Here is a 15535-nt window from a genome sequence, read left to right as displayed (position 1 = left end):
GCATATTACGATTGCAGTAGAAATTCATAACTTCCCTTGTACTGTTTTGTTTTTTAAAAGGTGCTTTGATATTTGAACACAATTTAATGGCCATTTTCAATAAATATTATCCTTATCCTTCTTTGATTATGTTCAATATTTTGTAGTTTTGGGGTGCAGGGTAAAATATGAAATGTGAAGTGCCTACTTGTTTATCACAGAGAACATTATTTGAATTATGCTTTGTGAAAAATGTCTCTTGTTCCTGGCATGCATTGTGGTAAACGAACCACTATGCAATAAGCTTCCATGGTAAGTTGAACAAATGCATATTCTCCATTTTTTTTCCTAATAACTTATTGTTTGAGTGGAACCTTGACATTTCTTATTTTAAAGAGACTTATTTTTATGTTTGTCTACATGTATGATCCTCCATCAGCTTTTCACTACACCATGCCCCATGTTTACCCATTTTTTTTTCTAATTTTATGCACAGCACATGCTCTGAAATTTGGGGACTGAGTACACCTGGTACAGTAGATCAGTGGGATACAACAGGCCTTTACAGCTTTCCTGAGCAAACCAGGTGAATATACAGTCACTAAAAGCTCTGTTCTTCCACACAGTGGAATGTTGGGAATAATTGGTGGGTATTGGGCATTTGAGAATTGTCAATGTTTGAATTCACTTTTGGTGTCTCTTTAGTTGTCTTTGTGGATTTAATAAAGTAAAATTGCAAATAAAAACTGAGTGGTGGAAATACGCAGGCACATCAACATCTGAAAAGAGGGTCTACACCCAAAATGTTAACCTATCTTTTTTTTCTTTGCAGATGCAGATGTGCCGAATGTGTACTTCCAGTACTTTCTGTTTTTAATCTGTGTTTTTGTGACAAATCTTGTATAATTTATAAGTCAAATAATAAGACATGCATTGGTTTTTAAAAGAGCTAATTCCACTAGCTGTTTCTACATAACTTTCTGCTAACATCAGATAAATTTTTCAAACAAAATATTGGTTGCTAGGTGGTTCTTCTATTTTACCTAGTAATGGGAATGTAACTTGAAAAAAATGTTAATCTAGAGTATAACTATAATCCATGTTTTAAAAACGATTGCGTGTTTTTATCTTTTGCGAAAGATGGGTAAGTCTGACAATCGGTGAGGACGTCTGGTATTGAGATTTTTAATTTGTACCGTAACTCTTGTGTACTTGAGATTTTGATTACCAGTAATCATGCTGCAAGTTGCAACTTCCTCATCAGTGCTATTTCCAGGATTCTAACTTCAAGAAGGCTTTGATTAACAGTTGGTCCTTTTTGCTCAAATGTTGCAGTCTACTGAAAATTCTGGGGAAGTTTAAAAATGGCTTCAGCTTGTACAGTTGATAATATCTCAAACTAAAGCAGCATGTAGTTGGCCCACAGGTCTCATTGTGCAAATGGGTAGATTACTATACATAGTCTTGGTCCTAATGTACACCAGCATTAATCTATCTGGAAGCCATAGCAATATATGAAGAAGTATCTTCAATGTGAGGAAGGAAAATATGTCTTTGTAGACAGGTTCTCTCTGGCTCATTGGACTGATACTGTGATGCTGGGAAATCTGGATATTGATGCAATGAAGGCTTATTGCATTGTCGTTATGCCAATCACCCATGCTGAATTATCATTCATGAAACCAATGTAATCTTCATTTCCACACACATGCCCACACCCTGACTAGGTAAGTGATTTTTGGAGTCCTTGCATTTTTCTGTGGTGTTCTCTGGCTTATCTCAAATACTGAAGAACAGAAGAAAGGATTTTTTTGTTTGTATTATCCATATCAAGCACTATTCTGTCCTGGAGTTGGCGAGACGAGATTGTCTAAAGAATTAATTATTGGATTAGCTATCTAGTTATTGATGGGGACAGAGGCTTTTGCGGACCATAATTGGTTCAATCATCTGTAATGACTGACTCTGTGCACTACCATTCTGAAGGCTTGCAATGGATGCTTTCATTGGTGTTCTGGATTATGTGTTTCTCTGGTGGAATGCTACAATATTGCTCAAAGGTTATTTGTATCCTTTGCCCACCTGTGCAGTTTTGAGTTGATTTGTTTTTACAATTACAAACCTATTGTAACTGCAGGTTTGTAAACCTTCATCCTTGAACAGTTCCCAATTTATAAATTGATGACTTTCCAGTTGTTGGCTAATGCTTTTGAAGCCATATCTGCCATGTCTAATTGAGGTTTGGTTGGGGATTTGATGCTTGGGCTTGTTTAAACAATGGAAATGTTTAGTACCTGTGTGAATTATGCATGGGCACATTGGTTATTTAGTCATGCACGTGGCAAATGCTCATGGAATGGTTCAGTGGCCAATTATGCCTATTGTGCAGACAGTTTACACTGTCTGGCAAGTACTTGATTAATTATATGCAGATGCCTGCAGACTCAACTTTCATTCAGCTATTGGAAAGCAGTATAATCCTAATACTGTACTTAAAATTCAAGTGGAGTACTAGCATTATTTGTGCTAACCTTCTGCATAACTATTATACACTCGAGTTTCTTCATCATACACGGTCCCTCGTATCGAGGATGACTTGCTTCCACGCCAAAAAGGGATGAGTTCACAGGTATTTCACCTGAAGGACCTAATATTCCAGGTCGCAAGCTACATATTGAAGGGTGAAAGATGCCTGTGCGTGAATTTTTTTAGCGTGTGGTGGCCGTTGCACACCATTCGTCACACGGGCTTGACGGAGCTAGGTCTTGGTTCAGTGGCAAGACAACTGGAAACCAGCTCTGCTGCACGGACCTAGTGTGCACACATCTGTGCGGGCTGGCCCGTACTGCCCTTGGGCCCCGAACTCGAGCTTTTCCTGGGCCCCGATCATGTCGCTCTGCAATTTCTCGCCGTTCCTTCGCCCTGACCTCGCCACTCCTGCTGTACCTGCCCACACTCCAATCACCGACCTGGATTCTGGTGACGTCTAATCCAGTCGCCCTCTTCACAGCCGTCACTTTCTCCACGTGCTGTACCTTGAAATGGTCCTTTCCGGTCGGGGCTGCCGCACCAAATGCTAAATGCGCTCTCTCCGTTTATTTCATCTAATATTTCACACTCCTCCTCCCTGATTGCAATGTCTGCATCGTCCCTCTCTTTTGTGAAAACAGACGCAAAGTATTCATTAAGAATCATACCCACATCTCCTGCTTTCACACACACACACAATCCTCATGATCTCGTTCTTTAGTTATCCTCTTGCTCTTAATATATTTATAAAACATCTTTGGGTTTGGCTTGATTTTACTTGCCAAGAATTGTTCATGCTCTCTCTTTGCTTTCCTAATATCCTTTTTAATTTCACCCCTGCATTTTCTATACTCCTCTAGAGATTCTGCAGTATTTAGCCCTCAGTATCTGTCATAAGCCGCCCTTTTTTTGCTTTATCCTACCCTGTATGTCCCTGGACATCCAGGGGGCTCTAGATTTGTTAGTCCCACTCTTTTTCTTTAAGGGCACATATTTGGCCTGAACCCTACGGATCTCCTCCTTGAGTGCCTCCCACTGCTCTGACACTGACTTAACTTCAAGTAACAGTTTCCAGTTCACTATGGCTAAATCACCTCTCAGTTTAGCAAAGTTGGCTTTTCCCCAATTTAGAACTTTTATTTCTGGTCTATCCTTGTCCTTTTCCATAACTGCCTTAAATCTAACCATTTCCTCTTTGAAAGCCTCCTATTGTTCACTGTTATTACTGTTTTGCCTTCCAATTTTTGATTCCAGTCTGCTTGGACCAGATCCCTTTTCAACTCACTGAAGTTAGCCCTCCCCCAGTTAAATATGTTTACACTTGATTGCACCATGCCCTTTTCCATAACTATTCTAAACCTGATGATATGAACACTGTTCCCCAAATGCTCTCCCACTGAAATATGCTCAACCTGTCCCCATAATTCCGGGCTTATTACCTGAACCACGTGCAAATTGACATAGGGGCAAACAGATTAAGAAAGTCAGCACGTGGCTAAAGGAGTGGTGTGAGAAGGAGGAGTTCCATTTCATGGGACACTGGCACCAGTACTGGGGCAGGAAGTAGCTGTTCCATTGGAATAAGCTGCATCTGAACCAGGCTGGGGTCCAAGATCCTAATGGAAAGGATAACTAGGGCTGTAAATAAGATTTCAAACCAATGACCTGGAGGAGGGAACTGCTAGAAATTACAGAAACCTAACAATAACAATCAGGAAAGAGAGTAAAGACCAAACTAAAGGAAATAAATAAGGATAACTCGAAAGAGAGTGGAATAATAAATAAAAACAGTTTTGTTATACAGCAATGTACATAGAATTCAAAATAAAGTGAATGAACTGGAGGCAATAATTTGTGGAGAGAATCTGGATATAGTACGGATGATTAAAACATGGCTAGATATGGAACAGAATTGGGAACTAAATATTGCAGGACATAATGCATTTAGGAAGGAAGGGGCGTAGGTGGAGTAGCTATACCAGTTAAATATAACAATCGAAGTAGTAAAAAAAGGGATCTAATGAGAGCAGTAAGAAAGATACAGAATATAGGGATTGAGTTAAAAGATAAGGGATCCATCATCCTAATAGGGGTATACTACAGATCACCAAATAATAGAAGGGAATTGGAGGAAGGAATATGTAGGCAAGTTTTCCAGGTGAGTAGCTGACAGAATAATAATTATGGGAGGTTTCAACTACCCCAAATAAACTGGCAGGAAGAAGTAGCAAACTGAGAAAAGGGAATGGAGTTTTTAGTGTATTGAGGACTCCTTAGTATGCAAGAAAAGAATCACTGCTGGATCTTGTAATGGGTAATGAACCAGAACAGGTAGGAGAAGCAAGAGTAGGAGAGCATCTTCGTAGTAGTGATCACAACATAGTAAAGTTCAAGATTAGGAGCGAGAGTGATATAAGTAGGATAAAGACTAACGTAATACATTGAAAAAGAAGAAATGAGGATGGAACTAAAGAAGGTAAACTGAGAAAATCTTGAAAAATAAAGAGACAGAAAAACATTGGGAAATTTTAAGAGTATTCAATAGAATTCAAGAGACATGTATTCCACTAAAAGCCAAAAACAAATGAGCTAATTATGGGCACGTGGGTGAATAACGAACTAAACAGAAATGTGACTTTCCCTCTGTTGGTGGGGTAGATAATCTGAACTTTGAGACATTTTGATTGACGGTCTAGGTTGAAAGAATGCAGCGTCAATACCAGCCGCATGACCATTTGGAACAAAGCTAGTTGTGGTATTGAATATCTACTAATGGAAGAAGTTTGTGCAATTGTGTTCTAAGTTTGTTATAATTTTATCTTGTGATGTCTCACATTGTCTGGAATGTCTTCAGAATTTCTTCAGTATTAGTTTAGCCTAGTTTTATTCAATTTCTGTTGCGACTATTTGTCTTTCATAATTTGCTTTCATTTGGTTTCATAGTGTCTCATTTTCGCCAGCCTAATTGGAAGTTATGCAGAAATTAGGCCCTCACTGGTTCCTAAATGAGACTTTAATTTATATCTCAAATTCATGAACTCAGTGATCAAAGCTCTTTGTTGAGTTTCTTTGTGTAGAAAACTGCATCAGGGCAATCAGCATGTGGAGGACAAGCAGGGAATTTCAGACAGCGGTTGAATGGAAAAGAAAGAGAGTTTAACCAAGAGAGAAGCCACCAGTTTAGCCAGTGGGAAAGAAGTTGAATTCAGGCAAAAGAGAGTAGGAGGAAAGCAGTACGTTTGAGGTAACTAGTGTTATAAATAAATTAGCCGCCTCCATAATGCTGCTCTCAGCAGTTATATTTTAGAATGGAATCTGCCATTTTTTTTCCCTCCCTGTGCCTTGTTTACAACGAGGATACATCTCTCCTAATGTTTGCCATGTCTATGTAAATGAATTTCTGGTGTCCATTCGCATGGGCAATTTGTCTGCTGCACTGGACCTTGAACCCTCGAGCCCTTCTCTCCTGTCTCCTTCCCTTCCTGTCACCTACCATTTGTTCCCTCATGGAGACTTTGCCCTCCGAATCCCTACCCTAACCTACCAGTGTTTACCGATTCTCTTACTGCTGACCCAAAGCTTTAAACTCGCTTTTGGATAATCCCACAGCTACCCTCTGTTATCCTCTGCATTCTCCGAAGGGCCCATCAAAACACTGGCTCCTTATGAATAGCAACCCCAACTGCCCCATCCTCCTCTCTCCGACTTTCCTGCTCAGCGTGCTTGCTGGGGGCTAATCCCACAAACCTCATTCCTGCCCCACTCATCTCAAACATCACTGCTCCCTTGGACCCTGCCAATGGATCAATGGTCACTGCTACTCCACAATTCCCTCCAGAATGTCAGTTCACTTGCAAACCAGGGCCTTTGCCATCCACGACCTTATTCATATGACACTACATTAATATGGCTTTGACGGAAACTTGGCTCATGCGTAGCGTCATCTTGTCCTTTACCAAAGCCTCCCTGCCTGGCTACACATGCACCACCTTCCCTGACCAAACCGCTCCGGTGGCAGTATGGCCCTTCTCAAATCACAGCTTGATCTGTCTCCCTACTCCGCTGGTATCTTCTGAACCTTTGCGCACCTCGCATTGTTCCTCCCCTCTGACTCTCCTTCAAAATCGTCGTTCTCGCCACTCCACGTGGCTCACCCCATGTTTTTCACTGCAATATCCTCCCTTCTTTACTCTCAGCCTCTGCACTGAGTGACTCCTCATCCATGGTGATTTAAATCTTCTTGTCAACTCACTGTGCCCTCTCCTCTGAGTTCACTGCCCTCCTGTTCTTCCTTAACCTCTCTCTCCCTATAGATTCTCGCAAACCTTTGTGATCTATCTACTGCCACGGTCCCGAGAACGGCCAAGGCCATCTCCTTCCATTTAGCTGTATCCTTTAACACTCACTTCTCCCTACTCCTTTCCAATCCCACTTGCATCTGTGTTGTTTCCTAGAATAAACTCTCCCTAGCTACACTTTCAAGCTTCCAGTTGTCTAACTTTTTTGATCTTCCATTCGTCATGATAGGTCTGCAGGTGTTGATTTGTTCAACCACCATCTCTTTCCTATTCTGGTCGTTTGCCCTGGACCATCGCGCCCCCCTCGCCCAAAGTCCCAGTGGCACAGACTTGAGCATATCTGGCGTGCAACTAGTTTAGCTTATTCATCCTACCAAAACCACTCACTCCAAGATGGAATCATAGAAATTTTCAGCATCGAAGGAGGCCATTTCAGCCCATCGTGTCCGTGCCAGGAACCAAGAGCTATCCAGCCTAATCCCACTTTCCAGCTCTTGGTCCGAAGCCGTGTAGGTTAAGGCACTTTAAGTGCACATCCAAGTACTTTTTCAATGTGGTTAGGGTTTCTGTCTCTACCACCCTTTCAGTGGGTTTCAGACCCCCACTACCCTCTGGGTGAAGAAATTTCCCCTCATATTTCCTCTAAACTTCCCCCAATTACTTTAAATCTATGTCTCCTGGTTGTTGACCCCTCTGCCAAGGAAAACAGATCCTCTCGATTCACTCTAACCAGGCCCTTCATAATTTTATACACCTCAATCAGGTCTCCCCTCAGCCTCCTCAGTTCCAAAGAAAACAGACCAAGCATCTCCAATCTTTCCTCATATCCAAAATCCTTCAGTCCAGGCAACATTATTGTAACTCTCCTCTGCACCTTTTCCAGTGCAATCACATCTTTCCTGTAATGCGGTGACCAGAACTGCACACAGTACTCCAGCTGCAGCCTAACCAGTGTTTTATACACTTCAAGCATTACCTCCTTGCTCTTGCATTCCATGGCTCGACTAATAAAGGCAAATATTCCATATGACTTCTTAACCACCTTATCTACCTGGCCATATACCTTCAGGGAGCTGTAGACCTGCACTCCAAGGTCCCTTTGTTCTTCTACACTTTTCAGTGTCGTACCATTTAATGTGTAGTCCTTTGCCTTGTTAGCCCTTCCCAACTGCATTACCTCGTACTTATCAGGATTGAATTCCATTTGTCACTGTTCTGCCCACCTGACCAGTACATTGATATCTTCCTGCAATCCGCAGCTTTCTTCTTCATTATCAACCACACAGCCTATTTTAGTGTCATCTGCAAACTTCTTAATCATACCCCAACATTCAAGTCCAAGTTATTGATATATACCACAAAACAAGGGACTCAGCACTAAGCCCTGGAGAGCAAAGATAACCCTGACTTATTTTCTCTCCAACTGAGTTCTCACCACCTTTTCCCTGCTACCTCCATCCTCACCTCCAACAAAATGTATAAGTAGCTCATGGATTTGTAGGTCACTAAGATTGAGACTGTACATTCAGTTGCCCCTCTCTTTCCCAACCCCCACCCCCCATTTGCTCACCAAGCCTTCTCCGACCTTGCTTTTTCTAGTTTCTTTCTTATCGTTCCTCATTTCCTTTCCGAGCCTAGCCCACCACTAGACACCCTTTTCACGAAACTACTCACCGCATTGTCATTTCACCTGTGATTTGTTGATCATTAGAAAATGTCAACATTCTAATTACTGATAATTGTGAGATTGTGTGCGTGCGTTTTTTGGAAAATAGAAGCACATGGTATTAAAGGTAAAGTGGTATCCTGGGTACGCAGTTGGCTTAGAGAAAGGCTGAAAGTAGAGGTGAACACTTTTTTTTTCTGACTGTAGAGATGTATAAGGTGGGGTTTCCCAGGGGTTGGTATTGGGACCATTGCATTTTTTGTTGTATAAAATAACCTGGACTTGAGTATAGTGAGTACAATTTTGAAGTTTCCGAATGCTACAGAACTTGGCAACATAGTGAACAGGATAGAAGCAGACTTCAGGAGGACATAAACAGACTGGTGAAATGGGCTGACACATGGCAGATGCAATTTAATGCGGATAAGGGGCTTCACAACTTTGAAAGTGGATAAATCCCCGGGCCTGAATGAAATGTATCCCAGTCTGTTAAGAGAAGCAAAAGAGGAAATAGCAGAGGCACTGACCATTTTCCAATCCTCTCTGGCTACAGGTGTGGTGCCAGAGGACTGGAGGACTTCTAATGTTATACCTTTGTTTAAAAAGGGAGAAAGGGATAGACCGAGTAATTACAGGCCAGTCAGCCGAACCTCGGTGGTGGTAGAAAAATTATTGGAAAATATCCTGAGGGTCAGGATAAATCTACATTTAGAAAGACACTGATTAATCAGGGATAGTCAGCACGGATTTGTTAAAAGAAGGTCGTGTCTGACTAACTTGATTTGAATTTTTCGAGGAGGTAACTAGGAGGGTCGATGAGGACTAGTGTGTAGGATGTAGTGTATATGGATTTTAGCAAAGCTTTTGATAAGGTCCCACATGGCAGACTGGTCACGAAGATAATAGCCCATGGGAATTGAATGTAATATCTCCAAGTTTGCAGATGACACTAAACTGGGTGGCGGTGTGAGCTGTGAGGAAGACGCTAAGAGGCTGCAGGGTGACTTGGACAGATTAGGTGACTGGGCAAATGCATGGCAGATTCAGTATAATGTAGATAAATGTGAGGTTATCCATTTTGGGGTCAAAAACACGAAGGCAGAATATTATCTGAATGGCGGCAGATTAGGAAAAGGGGAGGTGCAACGAGACCTGAGTGTCATGGTTCATCAGTCATTGAAAGTTGGCATGCAGGTACAGCAGGCGGTGAAGAAGGCAAATGGTATGTTGGCCTTCATAGCTAGGGGATTTGAGTATAGGAGCAGGGAGGTCTTACTGCAGTTTTACAGGGCCTTAGTGAGGTCTCACCTGGAATATTGTGTTCAGTTTTGGTCTCTTAATCTGAGGAAGGGCGTTCTTGCTATTGAGGGAGTGCAGCGAAGGTTGACCAGACTGATTGCAGGGATGGCTTGGACAGTCATATGAGGAGAGACTGGATCAACTGGGCCTTTATTCACTGGAGTTTAGAAGGATGAGAGGGGATCTCATAGAAACCTATAAGATTCTGATGAGACTGGACAGGTTAGATGCAGGATGAATGTTTCCGATGTTGGGGAAGTTCAGAACCAAGGGACATAGTCTTAGGATAAGGGGTAGGCCATTTAGGACTGAGATGAGGAGAAACTTCTTCACTCAGAGTTGTTGACCTGTGGAATTCCCTGCCGCAGAGAGTTGTTGATGCCAGTTCACTGAATATATTCAAGAGGGAGTTAGATATGGCCCTTATGGCTAAGGGGATCAAGGGGTATGGAGAGAAAGCAGGAAAGGGGGTACTGAGGGAATAATCAGCCATGATCTTATTGAATGGTGGTGCAGGCTCAAAGGGCCAAATGGCGTACTCCACCTATTTTCTATGTTTCTATGTATGATTAAGAAGTTTTCAGATGACACTAAAATAGGCTGTGTGGTTGATAAGAAGAAAGATGCAGACTGCAGGAAGATACTAATGTACTGTCAGGTGGGCAGAACAGTGGCAAATGGAATTCAATCCAGATAAATATGAGGTAATGCAGAAAAGTGTGGTGAAACAAAGGAACCTTGGCGTGCAGGTGCACAGATCCCTGAAAGTAGCAGACCAGTTAGATCAAGTGGTTAAGATGGCATATGGAATACTTGATTTTATAAGTTGAGGCATAGAATACAAGAGCAAGGAGGTTATGCTTGAACTGTATAAAACACTGGTGAGACTGTAGCTGGAGTAGTGTGTGCAGTTCTGGTCAACACATTACAGGAAAGATGTGATTGCACTGGGAAAGGATGCAGAGGAGATTTATAAGAATGTTGCCTGGACTGGAGAATTTTGGCTATGAGGAAAGATTGGAGATGCTGGGTCTGCTTTCTTTGGAACAGGAGGCTTAAAAAAGGAGGGAGAGAGAAAATAGGGAATTATAGACCGGTCAGCCTGACATCGGTAGTGGGTAAAATGATGGAATCAGTTATTAAGGATGTCATAGCAGTGCATTTGGAAAGAGGTGACATGATAGGTCCAAGTCAGCATGGATTTGTGAAAGGGAAATCATGCTTGACAAATCTTCTGGAATTTTTTGAGGATGTTTCCAGTAGAGTGGATAAGGGAGAACCAGTTGATGTGGTATATTTGGACTTTCAGAAGGCGTTCGACAAGGTCCCACACAAGAGATTGATGTGCAAAGTTAGAGCACATGGGATTGGGGGTAGTGTACTGACATGGATTGAGAACTGGTTGTCAGACAGGAAGCAAAGAGTAGGAGTAAATGGGTGCTTTTCAGAATGGCAGGCAGTGACTAGTGGGGTACCGCAAGGTTCTGTGCTGGGGCCCCAGCTGTTTACACTGTACATTAATGATTTAGATGAGGGGATTAAATGTAGTATCTCCAAATTTGCGGATGACACTAAGTTGGGTGGCAGTGTGAGCTGCGAGGAGGATGCTGTGAGGCTGCAGAGCGACTTGGATAGGTTAGGTGAGTGGGCAAATGCATGGCAGATGAAGTATAATGTGGATAAATGTGAGGTTATCCACTTTGGTGGTAAAAACAGAGAGACAGACTATTATCTGAATGGTGACAGATTAGGAAAAGGGGAGGTGCAAAGAGACCTGGGTGTCATGGTACATCAGTCATTGAAGGTTGGCATGCAGGTGCAGCAGGCGGTTAAGAAAGCAAATGGCATGTTGGCCTTCATAGCAAGGGGATTTGAGTACAGGGGCAGGGAGGTGTTGCTACAGTTGTACAGGGCATTGGTGAGGCCACACCTGGAGTATTGTGTACAGTTTTGGTCTCCTAACCTGAGGAAGGACATTCTTGCTATTGAGGGAGTGCAGCGAAGGTTCACCAGACTGATTCCTGGGATGGCGGGACTGACCTATCAAGAAAGACTGGATCAACTGGGCTTGTATTCACTGGAGTTCAGAAGAATGAGAGGGGACCTCATAGAAACATTTAAAATTCTGATGGGGTTAGACAAGTTAGATGCAGGAAGAATGTTCCCAATGTTGGGGAAGTCCAGAACCAGAGGTCATAGTCTAAGGATAAGGGGTAAGCCATTTAGGACCGAGATGCAGAGGAACTTCTTCACCCAGAGAGTGGTGAACCTGTGGAATTCTCTACCACAGAACGTTGTTGAGGCCAATTCACTAAATATATTCAAAAAGGAGTTAGATGAGGTCCTTACTACTAGGGGGATCAAGGGGTATGGCGAGAAAGCAGGAATGGGGTTCTGAAGTTGAATGTTCAGCCATGAACTCATTGAATGGCGGTGCAGGCTAGAAGGGCCGAATGGCCTACTCCTGCACCTATTTTCTATGTTTCTATGTTTTCTATGTTTAAGGGAGACCTGATTGATGTATATAAAATTATGAGCGGCCTGGATAAAGTGGATAGGAAGGACCTGTTTGCCTTGGCAGAGGGGTCAACAACCAGGGGGCATAGATTTAAAGTAATTGGGGCAAGGTTTAGCGGAGATATGAGGGGAAATTTCTTCACCTAGATGGGGTTTTGGAACTCACTGCCTGAAAAGGTGGTAGAAACAGAAATCCTCACCACATTTAAAAGTACTTGGATGTGCACTTGAAGTGCTGTAACCTACAGGGCTGCAGGCAAGAGCTGGAAAGTGGGATTAGGCTGGATAGCTCTTGGTCGGCTGGCGCGGATACGATGGACCGAAATGGCCGCCTTCCGTGCTGTAAATTTTTGAGATTCTGTGACATGGTCAAGGGCTCTGTTGTCCATAGTGGAGGGAATGCTTTGTAAGGAAGACCTATCTGAAGTACTGGTATGGAAGGTTACGTCGTCAGAATAAATGTAACAGAAACTGGGAGAATGGAATAGAGTCCTTGCAGGAAGTGGGTGAGGGGAAGCTGCGGGAGTTAGTGGGCTTATAGTAAATATTGGTTGACAGCTTATCCCTGGAAATGAGGTAGAGAAGTTAAGGATGGGAAGAGAAGAGTCTGAGATGGACAATGTGAAGGTGAAGGAGGGGTGGAAATTTGAAGGAAAATCGATCAAATTTTCTTTTGTGGGGCGATTAGGCACTTTACATCCTTCCAGATTCAACATTGAGTTCAACTTTTGCTATTTACTTCTCCTCTAGACCCATCTTTTGTTTCTTTACTACCCCCCTTTTGCCTTGCACCACCATCCCTTTTGTCATTTAGTCACTCCTGTCTTCCACCTTTTATTAGAGCTCCCCTTTTGTTCTCTTCCCCCACCCCGTTCTTTTCCTGTTTCTGTAATTGCTTAAAACCGGTAACATCTAACATTTTCCTGGTCTGACAAAAGTTCACTGACCTGAAACGTTCTCCCTCTCTCTTCTCCCCCCCCCCCCCCCCTCCCTCCCCACACAGATGCTGCCTGACGAAATGAGTCTTTCCAGCATTTTCTGTTTATATTTCAGATTTCCAGCATCCGCAGTATTTTGCCTTTACATTTAGCTGTTTTATCTTTAACCCTCTCCAGCAAGACAAAACAAGTCCTTTTCTATGATCCTGTATTTAGCCATCACAAAGAATTCTGATATCTTTGGCCTCCACTGCCGTTGTATTTAAAATCAACTGTTTAACCAGGGATAAAGATACTTTTCAACTCAGCAAGGCTGTGTTGGAGTTTTGTCTACTGGTGGGTGAAAAATTGATTCTTTTGCATTGCCGATTTTATCGTAATGCAAACAGGACATAGCACGAAGTGGTCTGAGATTTTCAGTGCTGTTTAGACTCATGAATGTAACTGAAACCCATCCCAAAATCTGTAATGGTTTGAACTGCTTTAATTTGCTTTGCTAAGATGAGCCTCGATGTGAGATGAAACGTTTACTTTTCTCTCTTCCTTACTCCCCAAGCACAAAATTGGAATGTTAATACTTTATGGTAACATCTTTTATTGGAGAGCCTTCCCATCCCCAAATTTGCTCCACTAAAACCATCAACTCTTGCTGGGTAATGATTTTAAAGTACTCTCTCGTACACCTCTCAAGTTGCTATTCTCATCATGGGCAGTCCCTCGGAATCGAGGAAGACTTGCTTCCACTCCTGAAGTGAGTTCTTTGGTTGCTGAACGGTCCAATACGAGAGCCACAGACTCTGTCACAGGTGCGACAGATAGTCGTTGAGGGAAGGGGTGGGTGTTACAGGTTTTCCGCACGCTCTTTCCGCTGCCTGCGCTTGATTTCTGCATGCTCTCGGCGTTGAGACTCGAGGTGCTCAGCGCCCTCCCGGATGCACTTCCTCCACTTTGGCCAGGGACTCCCAGGTGTCAGTGGGGATGTCGCACTTTCAGGCGGGCTTTGAGGGTGCCATTCTACATGTAGGAGCTAAATTAAAAAGTAGGACCTCAAAAGTAGTAATCTCGGGATTGCTACCAGTGCCACGTGCTAGTCAGAGTAGGAATCGCAGGATAGCACAGATGAATACGTGGCTTGAACAGTGGTGCAGCAGGGAGGGATTCAAATTCGTGGGGCTTCTGGGGGAGGTGGGACCAGCACAAACTGGACGGTCTGCACTTGGGCAGGACCGGAACCAATGTCCTAGGGGGAGTGTTTGCTAGTGCTGTTGGTGAGGAGTTAAACTAATATGGCAGGGGGATGGGAACCAATACAGGGAGACAGAGGGAAACAAAAGACAGAAAAGAGAGGAGTAAAAGTGGAGGGCAGAGAAACCAAAGGCAAGAAACAAAAAGGGCCACTGAATATAAAAGGGCTGCAGGAGGGGTCAAAACTAAAATTCATGGTCTAAATACTCGGATGAAAACACTCTACCTAAATGCACGCAGCATTCGAAATAAAGTAAATGAGTTGACGGCACAAATCATTACAAATGGGTATGATTTGGTGGCCATTACAGAAACATGGTTGCAAGGTGGCCAAGACTGGGAATTAAACATACAGGGGTATCTGACGATTCAGAAAGATAGGCAAGAAGGGAAAGGAGGTGGGGTAGCTCTGTTAATAAAAGATGATATCAGGGCAGTTGTGAGGGATGATATTGGCTCCAATGAACAAAATGTTGAATCATTGTGGGTGGAGATTAGAGATAGTAAGGGGAAAAAGTCACTGGTCGGCGTAGTTTATAGGCCCCCAAATAATAACTTCACGGTGGGGCGGGCAATAATCAAGGGAATAATGGAGGCATGTGAAAAAGGAACGGCAGTAGTCATGGGGGATTTTAACCTACATATCGATTGATCAAATCACACGGGGTAGCCTGGGGGAGGAATTCATAGAGTGCATACGGGATTGTTTCTTAGAACAGTATGTAACAGAACCTACAAGGGAGCAAGCCATCTTAGATCTGGTCCTGTGTAATGAGACAGGAAAAATAAACGATCTCCTCGTAAAAGATCCTCTCAGAATAAGTGATCACAATATGGTTGAATTTGTAATACAGATTGAGGATGAGGAAGTTGTGTCAGAAACGAGCGTACTATGCTTAAACAAAGGGGACTACAGTGGGATGAGGGCAGAGTTGGCTAAAGTAGACTGGAAACGAGGACTAAACGGTGGCACAATTGAGGAACAGTGGAGGACTTTTAAGGAGCTCTTTCATAGTGCGCAACAAAAATATATTCCAGTGAAAAAGAAGGGCGGCAAGAGAAGG

General features: G+C 43.0%; 1 protein-coding gene across 3 annotated transcripts in view; it reads left to right on the top strand.

The window, feature by feature from the left end:
- Window positions 1–15535, top strand: part of smad2 (SMAD family member 2) — a 154896-nt gene that overhangs the window by 86982 nt on the left and 52379 nt on the right. For 2 of the 3 annotated variants that reach the window (XM_070867070.1, XM_070867065.1), the window contains exon 2: window positions 476–565. The exons of the other annotated variant lie outside the window; for it this stretch is intronic. In XM_070867070.1, the coding sequence (XP_070723171.1) occupies window positions 476–565 (90 nt within the window). The remainder of the gene's footprint in view (window positions 1–475; window positions 566–15535) is intronic. 3 annotated transcript variants of the gene reach the window in all.

The sequence above is a fragment of the Pristiophorus japonicus genome, chromosome 2 (assembly GCF_044704955.1).
Source record: "Pristiophorus japonicus isolate sPriJap1 chromosome 2, sPriJap1.hap1, whole genome shotgun sequence".
In the NCBI taxonomy this organism is placed as follows: Eukaryota; Metazoa; Chordata; class Chondrichthyes; family Pristiophoridae; genus Pristiophorus; species Pristiophorus japonicus.
The sequence above is the reverse complement of the archived record's forward strand: the minus strand, read 5'-3'. Positions and strand labels throughout refer to the sequence as shown.